General features: G+C 42.3%; 1 protein-coding gene across 6 annotated transcripts in view; it reads left to right on the top strand.

Annotated features, from left to right (window-relative positions):
* GPR149 (G protein-coupled receptor 149) overlaps positions 1–15,319 on the top strand; it is a 130,068-nt gene that overhangs the window by 96,714 nt on the left and 18,035 nt on the right. For 5 of the 6 annotated variants that reach the window (XM_090147584.1, XM_090147586.1, XM_090147585.1 and 2 more), the window contains 2 exons: positions 10,697–10,889; positions 12,306–12,781. In XM_090147584.1, coding sequence (XP_090003710.1) covers positions 10,697–10,889; positions 12,306–12,781 — 669 coding nt within the window. Of the gene's footprint in view, positions 1–8,681; positions 9,670–10,696; positions 10,890–12,305; positions 12,782–15,319 lie in introns of those variants that run through there. The other variant, XM_031603657.2, reaches the window with a different exon arrangement.

Raw genomic sequence — 15,319 nt, 5'->3', positions numbered from 1 at the left:
CTCGGCTGGGGGGAGCTCAGGGGTCCCACCTGTGCCCATCAGTCCTGCAGGAGCTGCCAGAGCCAGGAGCCAGCTCTGCTCAGCACAGCCCTGCTCTCAGGCAGCACTGCTGGGCCAGAGCTGCACGGGGAGCAGGGAGGGCTGGGAGCAGCTCGGGGGTTGGGGGAGCAGGGCTGGGCTGCAGGGCTGCACGGCTGCAAGGTGCCCCAGCCCAGGACTCTGTGATTCCTGGGAATGAATATGACATCTGCTGAGGTTTTAAGGAACAGGCATTGCATGCTTTACTGATAATTCAAATTAAAAATTAATTAAGAAGCAGATGATGAGCCTGACCTTGAATCAGTTCTTAATGATGGTGCATTTTGTTTCTATCTCAATGTAAGGACTCTGTTGTACTTCCTGAAGAGGCACGCTTAGAGTAGGCAGTGAAAGTCATTGTTTTCCCTTATTAGGTATGAATGAGTCTTTGCACATTAGACAATTGAATTGCAGAAATCTTTCAGTATTCCTTCAGTATTGTTTTAGTGACCCAAAATTAGCAATAAAATACATATGAGGAAAGCAGGCTGCCATGAATATATGAGGAGATTTTAAGTGCTTTCTTGTGTAGCATTAACCCTCAGGCTGTGATGTTTGTAATAAATCAACCAAACCCCCACATATAAGGCATAATTGACTGAAAATCAGTCTGAGCAAGTCTACATGGCCCAAGGGACTTCTAGATGGATATATCCCTTTTAAACTCTGTGTATTCAGATGAGAGTCCCCAGGTTGCTACTACTTCCTGTCAATATTATTACTTTCCTGTCAATATTATTAGTTTCTCTTGAGTATTTTCTTAGTTCTTAGGGAAATGTTAATGTAATGCATTCGGAATAAATAATTGCATAAAAATGACTGATTTTGAACAGACAGACTTTTTTTCCCCCTTGTATGGATTTACTTCACATTTGGTAAATGATTTTATCAGATATGGTTTATACAAAGGCCCTAGAAAATATCTCAGTATTCATTGAGTGTTGGAGTGTGACGGTAATGCTTTGCTGAGTTGTGATGTTACAGTAGCTGCCATACATTGCAAATAGGCAGAGAAAAGACACTCTGAGTCCTTTCATCTCCCAAATTTGAGTACAGTTATAAAGTAGGCTGTCTGCAGTGAAGCCCCAGACAAAACAGCCAGAAGAACTTGACTGCTTAGAACTTTTAAAATGATATTAGGCATTACGTAGTATCAAATGAGTGCCTTTTGGTGTGAAAAGAATAACCATTCTGCTGACAGACTGAAATTATCTGTGATCAACACTGTGTTTTGTTCTGCACCAAATGTGGTAGTCCAGTAGTTAAAAATGATGGACTTAAGGGGATACACAAATGCTGTTTGGAGCTTTAAGCTATCATTAATATTTTTTCTACCTTGCGACACACAAGAGAGTCCCGAAGCATGCTCTGTAACTGCACATCTGTGATTAGCTTTTACCAGCCAAACCTCAATCTAAGTGAGCCATTCCCTCATCAAGAAACAGGTGTGGCTGTATAAGTACACTGAGATGTACATGATGGCATAATCAGGTGTAAAGTGAGTTGACTTATTTACTAATAACACAGAAATAAATTGGTCTCAGTCCCCTCTACGAACTTCCTTGTGTTCTCGTCAGCTACTCAAGTAGCAGTGGGTAACTTCAGTGGCAGTGTTAATGGTTTGTGTAGGTGTGGGAGCTGGCAGGCAGAAGGCCCCAGCACCGCTCCTGGCCTGCCAGCCTTTGGTGCTGCATGGAAGTTTTCATAAGAGATTTAAAAACAAAAACCCAATTATGGATAAGGGAAGTTTGTTTAGAAAAATGTGAAGCTAAAAGCTGTCCTGAAGTGAACATTTTCTGTTGCGAGTACATGCCACCTAGTGAAAGGTGGTGGGAAAGTGCAACTGGTTGCTTCTGCAGTCTGCAGCATTCCTTCCTTGCTACATTCAGATTCCATGGACACATTGTCCTTTTGAAGAGCTCATGCTTCAACTAAATCTTTCCATTCAAAAAAATTAAAAATTCTTCTGTACGAGGAAAGATTTCATTTTGTCTTCTCGTATATTCTCACTTTTTCAGCTTTTCAGATACAAAAGTCATTCTTAACATCAGCAAAGTTAATAGACCTTATTGCCATCACTCAGAATTAGTTAGCAGCCCTTTCTTTATTCGATATTCAGAAGAAACACTCCAAAAACAGACACACATTTGGTTGCCATTTGGGGAAGAAGTTTGAGCAGGCGGTTGGACTGGGTGATCTTGGAGGTCTTTTTCAACCTTGATGATTCTATGATTCTGAGTGTAATTTTTAGGGACTCTGATCACAGCTATCAGGAAAGCAGTGGCTAGAGCTGGCACATCAATTCTCAGCCCATATAACCTCCAATATCTTTTCAAATTTATTAGAGCTGTGGAAAATGAACATTTTTTTTTAGCACTCTTAGAAAATGTCTGAAGTGTGCCAGACCTGCTTTACCTCATGCATCTCTGTTACAATATAACTTGTGGGGGTTTTTTCAACTCCGGACTCCTTTTTTCCTGTTTTTCTGACCTGTTCCAAAGCTTCACATCAGAATAGGAGTCTTTCTGACTAAGCCCCAGGAAGATGTCTCTAAGCAATAGCAGTCTTCTGTGCTGGGAGAAATTAAGATATTTCCCTGTTCCTTTCATTCAGGCTGGTGAAAGGCTGCATCTTCCTGCGGCGCTGCTCCTCTCCTTGGGACTCCTCCTCTGGGAAAGCCAAGCATGTTTCTGTCTCTGTGCTTATTTGGAGGATTCCTCCTCTAATGCATGAAAACCTCCTTCCTTAACATAAAGACCCTTAGTCTTCGTGATGTATGTGTAGAATAGACAGGATTCCTTTTTTTCAAAATAGATTTTTCTTTGTCGTGACGTGCAGTAAGTTGTGTCCTGTGCTTTGTCCATGTTCTTTGAACATCAGTTTTGATAACGTTTGTGGATTCAAGTTAAAGCAGTGCTGTCCTCTGTGCAAAAATTGCATCACTTCAAGAAACCCCTGTGCTAGAATGGTGATAATTTTGTTGGTGTAAGTAAAAAGCAGTCGTAACCAGAAAATGCTGTTTCTTAGCTCTCTAGAGGCAAAACTGTGTTCCAAAGCATTCAGTCTTCATTCATTAGAACTGGGTTTGATCCTGACTCCTGAGGGTGAATTTCCTGGTCTGCTCATTCAGCCTTCCTTGAAGGTTAATGGGAGAGAAAACAGTGAGGAAGTAACAATGAAAGGAGAAACGAAAAGAGAAGACAACCCACTGTGAAACTCTTGAGACTATGAGCGGGCAGTGAAATGTGCAAACAGAATTACAAATGGCTCCTGTGGTCATTAATTTTATTACCATTGGAAAAAGTTCTATGTATACAGCTGATTTCCTTGCTGCTTCCGGATGGGTTCATAGCTGGGTCACTCCTTGCTTTCTTCCATTTTTTTTCATCCTGTCAGAAAGGGATAATTGTTTCTTTCCAGCTGTTTGGATTCTGCATTTAACTCTCTCAGTGCTGTTTTGCACAGTAGTTAGCTATCACTGCCCAGCTCCTGCTAGAAGAGCAATATTTCCTTTTCTCCAACATGATGAATATGTTTAGCAGTGTCTAAGGTAGGGGTGGTTATAGAGCACATTGTTACATATACTGGTATTTGTTCAGTTAGGTAGGCTTGCACTAGTGCAGCTAGTGCTAGGAGAGCTGTGCAGCAAAATTAAAAGCATTCATATCATGCTGTTCCATGAATTATATTCGTAGCCTGCTGTGCTCTCTATTAGAAAGCAAACAATTAGTGTGAGGAGGTGTACTGAAGAATAGCATCCCTGCTAGCTGTCTGTCTCCTCCTGTCAATTCATTGAGCTGGTGGCTGCTCAAAGAAAGTGACATGGTGAAGTGTCTTGTCTCAGGAGAGCCATTACACCACAGCTTGGAGAACGTCTTATTCTCCACGTCTTACTATCCAGACCTGAGCTTCTCTCCACTTCAATAGCTACAGATTTTGCTACTATCTCTGTCTTGCTATCCACTAGAAGAATAGCACCTTCCTGAATGCAACTGTCCCCTTCTCTTCCTTGTATATACTGCCTCTTCCTTAATAGCTCCTCCTTTTCACTGTTTCCTTCTTGGAATCATTATTACCTTAGAATTGCTTGTTTCTCTTCTCCACACTTGGCACATTTCCTAAATGACAGCATGTGATCATCTCTGGTAGTGTGTGTACAGTGTAACCAGGTGGGTTCATTCTCATCTCAGCCATCTTGTCTGTTGCTGACCTCACCAAAGTTTTGGCAGTGTTTTCATTTTTCACTACCATGCTGTGTACAGGGAGAGACATACACATCACCTTTACACCCCACCCACTGGAAACATGGGGGCTTACTCACTTTTAGCTCCACTTGTCTTTTACTAATGCTACAGCTCACCAAAAATGTTCAGTTCACTGCAGTCTCAATCTCCTGCCTGTGTTTGCAGCACAGAAGGGAGTGATGGTGGTCTGGCAATGGGCATTTCTTGGAATTAGCACATCTGCTCAGAGAGGGTGCTGCTGCTCACAGGAACAGCTTGTGGCATGTTACTGCATGGAGCAGAAATCCACTAGTTTCAAAATGAGCATCTGCACAGCATGATCCTGTTTTGCTTGAGTTGGAGACACTGCAGTCCAACCTACAATGAGTATATAAGTTAAATCATATTTTTAGGTGTAATGGAATTATTTCTGATTTACACTGCTCTAATTGCTCAAATTCAGTAAGCACCCTTTTCCTACAGCACAGCAATACAGCTGCAGCGGAAATAGATTAAGAATAAAAGTGTCTGCCTTTGATTAGAAGCCACCATTGATGGAGTTCATCTGGAATAAATAAGCAGATGCAATAAGAAGCTGCAGTCTAACTATCTTATGTCCGAAAACAGTGTCTGAATCCAGTAGAACAGAAACCAATCATTTGGTTTGGCATTTTTTTGAAAGCCTGTTAAAAAAGAAATCTAAAAACAAGTGCTTTTGAGGAGTAAATTACAAAGACATTTGTGGAATTATTATATATGTTTATGTTGGCTTTTTACACAGTCTGATGGTGACAGGACGAGGGGAATGGCTTTGCACTGCAAGAGGAGAAGTTAGGTGAGATGTTGGGAGGAAATGTTTTACTCAGAGGGCGCTGAGGCGCTGCACAGCTGCCCGGAGAGCTGTGGGTGCCCCATGCCTGGAGGCATTCAGGGCCAGGTTGGACGGGGCCCTGGGCACTGATGGAGTGGTTGGCAGCCTGCCCACGGCAGGGCTTGGAACTGGAGGATCTTCGAGGTCCCCTCCAGCCTGAGCCATCCTATGATACAATACTATTCTGTACTTGATACTACTGATACTACTTGATCAACTTTACATGCATTCCTGAGTTGCTGCATGCAGCGTGTATCATAGCAATCCTTTCATAGATGAGGAATGCTGCTGACTCTCTAAAGAGATGCTGTTGTGCAGTGCTGATTGAAATGAGGCCAGGAAAGGAGATTTTCACGCTCTACGTGTTTTCTCTTTGTGGTCATTCTTTAGCACAGAAAATTTGCACTAGGAAAATGAATGTATATTGCACAAGAAAGTGCTGTATTGTGAACCTCCTGTCATCCAGGAGTCTAAATGCAGAGAATAAGGGGAATAGATAGTAAGGATCTACAAATCCATGCTTTCTTTGACACAGTCTCAATCAAGGACATAGCAGCAGATAAATGTGTCTTTTTTTCTCTTGGTTTCTTTATCTTGCAAGGTCATCCATTGTGGTTTTGGCACTGCTGTATTCCCATTTGTTTAGAAAACATGGGAGTAGAAGGGGGCTGTGATGACACTGCCTACCTCTCTGCTTGCCTGCCTGTCTTGCCACCTTCACTCTAATTGAATCTGAAAAAATTCAGTGAAATTTGCAGGTGAAATCGAAATTAGAAAGGTAATGTACTCTTAAGTTCTGAAATGGTGCAGTATGAACTTGTATTTTAGAAGAGAACGGTGCATCTAGTGCAGATTCTTTTGCTCCAGCTGTAAGAGAGGTTTCAGACTCAGACTGTACTGGACACATGAGTCCAGGATACCACGAGGCACAGCTGGTAAAGCATTGACAGTGAAGAAGTGTGCAGAGAAGATCGTAATAGGGGAATTGTCAGAAAATTTTTGTTTGATATCTACAGTCAGAGCTATTACACATCCTGTGCAGGTTTAATGGCTTGGGATAAAGGAGCAAAAATTTCTATAGTAGGTAAAATATATTTCCCAGGCATTATTAACATTGTTCTGAATACATCACAGTAATGTGACAAGAGCAAATGAAGACAACACGGGCAGTGGAAACACAGAATTTAAAAATGAAAGTGATTGATCATGTGTCAGGAAGCACTAAGATATGCTGGAGTGATTTAAGCGGGTTTTCTGCAGTTTAGCATCTGGGCTAGTTAATAGCTGGGAAGGCATAGATCCCAGCTGATGCTTTCTTTTATTGTTGGAATGTTTATAAAGTCTCTGTTTGTATTCACTGGCATACAGGGGAGACTGGACTCTGCTGCAGTCTGTCTCGTGGCTGAGGAGTCCACCAGCGTCTGTATCCTCTCATCAGCTGCTCATTTTCATGAAAACTATGAGAAATGAGTAGCTTGACACCATCAGATTGTGACTAAAATGACCATTTTGTCAAAAGAAATTGAGGAATTAAGAGTGGGAGAGAGACATGCATCTGCATATTTCACGGATGGTCACATGTTTCCTGAGAAGGCCAGACTCTAATAGGTGTCCAAAGGAGGGTGAATGATGCTTCTTTCTCTTCTTATCTCTTGACTGTACTTCTGACCAGGCTCACACTGTTAATCTAAAGATTTAGAACACTGTCCTTAATTTAATGTTGACTTGTGGGGGCAAAGGTGATGGTGATTTGTAAATAGAAAGAAATGAGCCTTTGCCTTCAGCTGGGACAGCACAGATTAACAATCAGTCATCCGTCAGGATGGATAAATCACAAAAGACAAGTCGAATCCTGTAGAGTTAAAGGCCAGATGGATGGTCCAGATCCAGGACTATGACTCATGTGGAAGGCAGGATGGATGCCCCTGCACATTTCTGGCGTGATGGTTGAAGATCTGGCTGGTTATGAGTGCAAGCTTTCCTGGTGCTGTGGCCAAGCAGCTTGGCAGCTGGGAGTGAAGGACAGATTATGGATTTCCTTGGCTCTGCTCCTTGCATTGTGGGCTAAATGTGGCAGAGCCGCAACCACGTACTGGTGTTGTCTGCCTGTTCAGGGGGCTTTGGTACCTCTGGGAGTCCCGTGCTGCCCCAGCATGAGGGAGGACAGCTGGCAACCAGGGCTGGCTCTGTGCTCCCTTACTAATGAGTGGAACTGAATGGGGTCTGGTCCTTACTAACAGATTTCTAACAGGTGGATTTGTAGTGTTACACAGATTACAGTGTAGCTGGAGCAGCCTTACCATGCAATCCTTACTCAGAAAATATTGTTCCTGCATCTCTGTCGTGTATTTGAATGCAGAGTGGTGCCCAAAAGAAAAGAGAGGCAGAGTTCTCCTAGAATATTGCATTGAACTTACTTGTGCACTTACTGTCCAAGTGTTGTAAATTTTGTCAGCTTATAAGCTTTACCAGTATTGCACTTTCTTAGGAGAAAGTGTCTGTAACATACCAAAATGCACGTGGCTGTGGTTCTACATGTGTGTGGTTAGAGCAGGCAGTGAGCATTTCAATCGTAATCACATGGGGAATGAAAGTTGTATAAACCCTAGAATGAGTTGAGATACCACATATACCACATAGACAGGCAGCACCTTGCTGATGTGCATCGCTGTTGCCTGTCATTAATGAAGGGCTGTCACTAAGTAACTGTACAATTAGCATCCATATGGTGTGCACATGCATACACACACGCTTGCAGTGGGAGTAGGAATACAAAAAGGCAAGGCAGGCACACCCTTCTGTTTCATCTTCATAAAAGGCTCCCACAGCTCTTAACATGCTAAGCTCGGAGCATAGAAGTGCAAAAGAATAAAAGCAGCTCTCCAGCTGGTGATGCACAGCCATGAAGCAGCCATGAGCTTTACGGGAATGACATTTATGGCTGACATCAGATCTGAGTATTTGCATTGGATTTCAGTGTCAGCATCGGAGGTGGGGCTTAGAAGGGACACTGATCTAGCTAAGAGGCAGCTCTGTCTGGGAAGATACTCACTCCCCATCTCTCTGCTATCCTGCTTGCTTCTGACTCCTCCCTCCTGCAGCTCAGATCAGCACAGGGTGAATCCAACAGCCTCCCATTTCTACTATGTTTCTCCTTGAGCTTGAACATACCTGGTGCTCTACCTTCGTTTCAGCTGAACTCGTGAGTAAGGCACATTGCCTGATATCTCTCAAAAGTGAATAGCTTGTTATTACCTGAAGAGACTGAATTAACTATCTTCCAGTACTGAAAGGGTTATGAAGAACTGTATTTTTTCCAGCACCTCCGATACTTCTTTATTGCCTGATTTTTCAAGAGCATGAGTTATTCTGGTTATCAAGGGAGCTTAAACCTGAATATTTCTTTACCGGATGCTACAAAAAAAGAAAGGAAAACAAACTTACGATGTGGAACTAACAGTTATGGTTTCAGCTTGTGAAAACTTGCAGAGTCAGTGAGAAGGCAAGGAACAACATTTGCCAAGGACAATGTCGGTAATGCTTAGTAATTTGTCACTCAATGGGACGAGCTTCTTCACTGAAAATCATAGCATTATGGATAAACCTAATGAACAGAGAACTTTGAATGTCTTTCTATTTTGCTTGACTTTTATAATTGCATTCACAGTGCTTCTGGGCAGCATTTATTCACTAGTTTCCCTGCTTAAAATGCAGAATAAATCCACAATTTCAATGATTGTGACCTCTTTGTCAATAGATGATTTGATCAGCATTGTGCCAGTGATTATTTTCATGCTTACCCAGTGGTCAAGTGATGCCCTTCCTCAGCCTCTGTGCACCACTTCAGCACTTACATATTTATTCCAGGGCATTTCTAGCAATCTGAAAGCGTCTCTTATAGTTTCCTACAACTTCTATAGCATCAACAAAACTGAGACAATGAACTGCAGTGCTTCCAAACGACGAGTGAGCATAGTATGGGCAATTCTCAGCATTTGGATCGTCAGTTTGCTGATCTGCATTTTGCCTCTCTGTGGTTGGGGCAAGTACATCCCCACCTCATGGGGTTGCTTCACAGACCATTCAAGTTCCTACATCTTGTTCTTATTTATTGTCTACTCGTTGTGCTTTTGCCTCCTCACAGTGCTGTCTGTCCCTCTAACTTACCAGCTGTTGTGCTCAGATGAACAACAGCTATTACACATTGATTACCAGGAAATCTCTCGAGGCTACATCACCCCTGGGACACCTGCAGGCTGCAGTACTGCCACCCCATGTCTGTCACCAGTGGACCCTGTGGATAAAACCCTGAAGCATTTCCAAAATGCATGTATAAGCTCAAAGGCAGTTTTTAGGAAAGGTGTGGCTGAGAGCAGTGGACTTGAGCCCCGATGCATGAACAACGCAAAGAGCAGGAGCTTCACAGTGGGCTTTGCCCAGAAACGATTCTCACTGATTCTTGCATTGACAAAAGTCATTCTCTGGCTTCCAATGATGGTAAATTGTCACATTGATTTGCTTTTTAATGTTTACTTATGTTTAAATGGGTCAGGAGTTGATGTGCCATGAATTGAAATAGATGAACAGTAGCTGTTGTAGTTGTTCCTTATAGCGTACACTGTGTCAGCAAAAGACCTTTTGAACATGTCTGCACCACTTTACATGAATTTAACTGCTTTTCAGCAGGTTTGACAGAGGCTGATTTGTCAGAATGTTACTCTGTCATCACATCATTTGTATCACCTAAGCACAAAGATGAGTAAGGTCCACCTTTTTGTGTTTCCAGTTGCCTGACATGCATTTTTTCAGTATTGTAGGGTCTGTGAATATTAGTAAGCTAGCTCTTATGCCCCTCCTCATAGCAGTGAGTCACGTTCTTTGCCAAACTGGCTGAAAAATCAGAGTTTTTTTAGAAAAATGAGATTTGTATGCATCTTTTTAATCTCTATACAAAGAGTATATGAGGTAGGGCCGGTGATTTTTCATGCATGCACTGGTATATTTGGGAACAGATATAATCATTAATAATTAGGAAGGAGGAGATTGAGGAAATGGGATGTGGGCTTGGGTTATCTCTGAGGCTGGAGTATGTATAGACACAGCATCTAAGATTCTCTCAACTGAAAGAGAGCATCACAGAGCATCTGTTGCACATACCTGGTGGTACAAAGTCCTCCTATGTTCCCATCAGGAGGTGGAGTTCCTCAGTATCAGGCAGGAGAGATTGAGCTACAATCTCTCCTGAGATACTTAGACTGTGAGTTGCCTGTATTAATGGTACTTGGGCATCTGTATTTAATGTTTAGCTTAAGAAGGAGGTTTCTAAAAAATTGAGAATGAGGAGGAGAATCATTGACTGTGTGTTTTCTCATCTGTCTCTTAGAAAAAAAAAATTGTTAAGCTGAACATACAAACATATTGAAAACTTCTAGCTTTTACTTGTGTCACATTCATGTTCTGTTTATTCCTGGAAGTATATCATATGCCTAAAGCAATTTAAATTTCAAAATGTTCTGCCTTTCAGATACAAATGGTTGTCCAGCACATCATTGGCTATCAAAGCCTTTCGTTCGAGACACTTAGCTTCCTGCTGACATTGCTAGCTGCCACCGTCACCCCAGTATTTGTCCTGTCAGAGCACTGGACCCACCTGCCCTGTGGCTGCATCATAAACTGCAGGAGGAATTCATATGCTGTGTCTTCAGAGGAACTCAAAAGTAAGGCTGGGAGGCTGACGTACAGGTGGAATGTAGTTAGGAAGTTAGTAACAGTTCTTGGTATTCTTCGAAATCATTTACCCAAAGTACCTGAATTACATGAACATTATTTGGAGCAGTATAGGCGATTCACAGCGTTCTTGCAAGATAGCTGGAGAAAAGTTAGCTGGCTGGTACTAGTGGATAGTGAGGCACAGAAGCTTGCTGAGTTTCCCAAGTCGCTGACAGAGCTTTCAACAGAGCTCTGAATGTGGACTCTGTATCCTAGTTTCCCTCTCCTCTCCAAGATGTATCTGTCAGAATCTGACTTCTACTGGTGAAATACATGGACCATGTTAACTGTGGCATGGGGAAAAAGCAATGTGTTAATTGCAAGGAGATTATAAAAAGGAGAACAGCTATTGTTTCTACACCTGCCCTATAGCTAGCAAATAGAAATAATAGTGACACAAGAAAACAAACCACAAAGGACAAGGAGGGTCATTATCCCAGTACGTTCATAGAGTTAGTTCAAAGCTGAAGACGTACTACACAGCTTTGGCCTCAAAAATTTCATGTTTATTGCATGTTTATAAAAATTACCTGAAGGTAACCGAGAATAGCAGACCTTTACATGATAACCTCTTTAGAATTTTCTGAAGGCCTTTTTTCCCTTGTGCCTCCAGGTAAAACCGGCTGCTGGAGAATGTGCCATCTGTGCCACAGCCTGTCTCTCTAGATGCTACATGACTTTTGTCCTTTTTGTAATGAACTTGGTCATGTCGTAACTCTCAGGCAGTAAACAGAGAAATGCAACTATCACTCTGTGAACTTACCCCCAGTGAAAAACACATTTAGGTTTCTGTAAATGCGGGTAACATGACATTTATGGCTCAAATTTTGCATAATGCTTTCCCACAGATTTCCTGCTCACACTTATTTGTGAAATAAATCTTCAGTGTTCATGTGTCTGTGCAGAAGTGTTGTATTCTGAATTACAAATGAAAATACAACTCTTTGAGTACTCTGAGAGAAGTATTTGCACTGAAGGTTGATTTCAGTACTCAGAAATGTTTCATCATTTTGTACAACTTTTCACCTTTAGGACTGTGGCTGAAACAGGCTCTGGGGGAAAAGAAAGGTATTACAAAATTAAAATACTTTTTTGTGTGTAGTCCATAAAACATGATGCACCAAGAAAATGGCAGGCAACCTAGCAGTTTCTTGGAATCCATGAACTTTGAAATGCATTATTTCTGAGTTCATTGACAAGGCAGTGCTATCTGAGACATTGATTCTTAATAATTCTTTCTCTTTATGCATAGCAATAACTAAATTTGTATTCCATGTTTTAGAATGTTTCATTGCGTATATAATCTCATTTTTCTTCTTGGCTTTGACTCTTCCTGATACAACATTTCATTCCTTTTTGTTCAGCCAAACACAGAGGTTTCGAATTCAACCTTTCCTTCCAGCACAGTTATGGGATCTATCGAATATCCCCCGAGAGCCACCACCACGATGGCGATGGTAAATCCACGTCGTGCCACAACCTGCTGGTCTGCGAGAAACCCTGCGAGCCGCCGAAGGGAGGTGGCGGCGGCGCGGCGAGGGCGGAACTCAGCACCACGGACAGCGCCCGGCCGGGCCCTGCGGGGTTCAGCTCCAGGGACAGCCTCCAGCCCGGCACGGGGGAGCTCAGCACCACGGACAGCTCCAGACCCGGTCCGGCAGGGTTCAGCACCACAGACAGCGCCCGGCCCAGTACGGCAGGGGTGCGCGGGGAGATGGCCTCGGTCCTCGGCAGGACAGTGGATGGACCCGAGAGGAGGCTGTCTCATGAAGAGGGCCACAAGCCAGAGCTCACAGACTGGGAGTGGTGCAGGAGTAAATCGGAGAGGACCCCTCGGCAGGTAAAGTGGATATATGCCCTTGTTTTTTTCTTGTAATAAGAGTTACTGTTCTGTAAGGCATTAATTTTTGTTTACATTGAAGTTTCTGTTAGTTCTGTTGATAACGTATTTATTTTTTGTAGAAAACTTACTCAGTGTTGTGTATTTTAGTAACTTCACTCCTATTGTAGATTCTGGTCCTGCAGTGCTCCCTCGTTTGTCTCCTTAATCATAGATTTTTAATTATTACCTCGCATATACCTGCATAATCTGTATATGGCAAGAATTCAGTATGACTTCTATTAATTCATCTTAATGAATAGGATTTATCTCTCCAGATGATTCCAAAAGCTTGTATTTTTAAGAGTATTTCCAAGTACCTGGTGACATTTCAGTCATGCTTACATTTTGTGTAGGGAAAAAGGGAAAACCTTTTTCCCTTGTGTAGGGAAAAAAACAAACCTGAGTGGTGGAACTACCGATGAACACAGGTTTCAGTCAAATCACGAGGACGCCTAGTAATTTTTCATCCATTTCCTTAAGAATGTAGACAATTATCAGGAAGAAGAGATTCTGGGTAATCTTTTAGCTCTGTGAGAAAAGGGTTTGAAGGTGGAGCCCTAACATGTCAGTACTTCAATTTAATGGTTTCTTAAAGATGTCTATGAACATAGCTGTCATTCTTGCACAGAGGTCCTGATTCAGCTCCCTCATATTTGCTGTCTGCTTATAGAATCTGAAAGAGCTTTTCATAGCTTAAGAGAAGTATCAGAACCCATAGTTTTTAAGGAGATATCATCTACAACTAATTCAGAGCTCCTTGCTTTGTGACTCTTTCACCTATAGGTATATCTTGTTGAACGTACCCCCATTACCACAAAAGCTGGGGTTTGCTCTTAGTGATCAGATTGCATAGCCATTGTTTGTTCAGAGTCCTCATTGGAAGAATCCTATCCTTGCCAGGCTAATGTCCCCTGTCAGCAACAACAGGATCAAGGATTTCCTCAGGTTGGAGGCACTTTTGTTCTGCCATGACAATTCTTGTTGTTAGTGCCCATGCTGCGAGTCTCTGCTTCAACTTCTGAGTTAGGTTCAGCAGTAAAGAGATGGGAGAAAGAATTGTCCAGAATTGCCATTTCTGGAATGACAGGCTGAAACTGGATCCAGCAAAAGAACAGCTATTATCTCATGTAAGAACACAGAAGAGAACTGCCAACTTCTGTTTTCTATAGTCAGTATTTGTTTAAGAGCAAAAATGTCACAACAGCTATTGCAGGCTGAATAGTGAAAAATATTTAATCTCTTAATTTAAAAAGATAAAAGATTGTTTGTGGTTCCCTTGTCAACTGTTCGTTAGACTGGCAACGAGTGTGAGGTTTTCTGTTTCCTAAAAATCTGATGTTACCAACCAAAGGCCAAACATGGGACATGTGGTGCCCATGTCAAGTAAAAATAGAAATGTGCAGCAGCTGCTTGTCCCTGTGGAGTTTACATGCTGCTCTCTTCACATACTGGGCTCTGGAAGGCATCTCACAGTTGTCTAAGGACTGTAAAAGGGCAGTGGTGCATTGTGTTATCTGCACCTGCTGTGGGTGCCTTCCATAGGCAATGGTGTTTATGCTCCAGTTCAAAATTTTGGTCTCCATTATAATGTACATACTGATCTGGCAGCGTAGATGTATACCCATTCTCTTAATAAACCAGGGTGGTTTTGTGTGCATATAAGAACATCATTTTAATGTTTTAGATGTGATACAGTTCTGTGGTGCTGTAAATTGGATAAGGCACCTGAAGAGACAGTTTTGCCTACTCTTTGGAAGTTTCTCTTGGTGGAATCTGAAAGGAGTCAGGATCAGCTTTCAATTCATAGCGCATGAGCAGCCACAAAACACATGTCCAGGGATGAAAATGGAGGATTCTGAAATACTTCAAAAATATTTTATTACTATTATGGTTTAAGAGAACCACATATTCTGAGGCAGTGCTGATGAGCTAGATGAAGCTTGTGTTTTTGTTGTCTTTTCTGCAAAACTGGAGCTTCTGACAATCTTTCCAATATGTCAATTCAGTGAACTTCACAGTGGGTGCAGCCTCTCCCTGCTTATTTGGCTTGTGATACCTGTTGCTACCTCAAACCTTCCCCTCTAAGGCAGAGCAGGAGGTTGGAAACTAGAAGATAAAGCCAGAAGCCAGAAACCAAAGCCAGGTTGCCCGGCCAGGTGTTAGGTAAGATCTGAGGGTTCTGCTGTGCTCTGTACCATTCAGTAGATGTTTGACATTACACTCTGTGTGAAAGAGGTAAGATCCTGAATAAAGTCCACAGGACAGGAGCTGCAGAAGGCTTTAAGCTGGAAGGGACCTCTGGAAGTCAATTAATCCATCTCCTGCTCCAGGCAGGGCAGGCCTGAAAGCTAGAGCAGTTTGCTCGGACCCTTGGGCATCCATAGATGAGATGTATAAGATGTATTTCAATAGCAGAATCCCCTCTCTTTCTGATAAACACAGCTTTATAAATTGAGCCAAAGTAGGAATTTGTTTGATACTTCAGATTCGATTGAT

This window comes from Phasianus colchicus, chromosome 10 (assembly GCF_987193195.1).
Source record: "Phasianus colchicus chromosome 10, bPhaCol1.hap1.1, whole genome shotgun sequence".
Taxonomy (NCBI): domain Eukaryota; kingdom Metazoa; phylum Chordata; class Aves; order Galliformes; family Phasianidae; genus Phasianus; species Phasianus colchicus.
The sequence above is the reverse complement of the archived record's forward strand: the minus strand, read 5'-3'. Positions and strand labels throughout refer to the sequence as shown.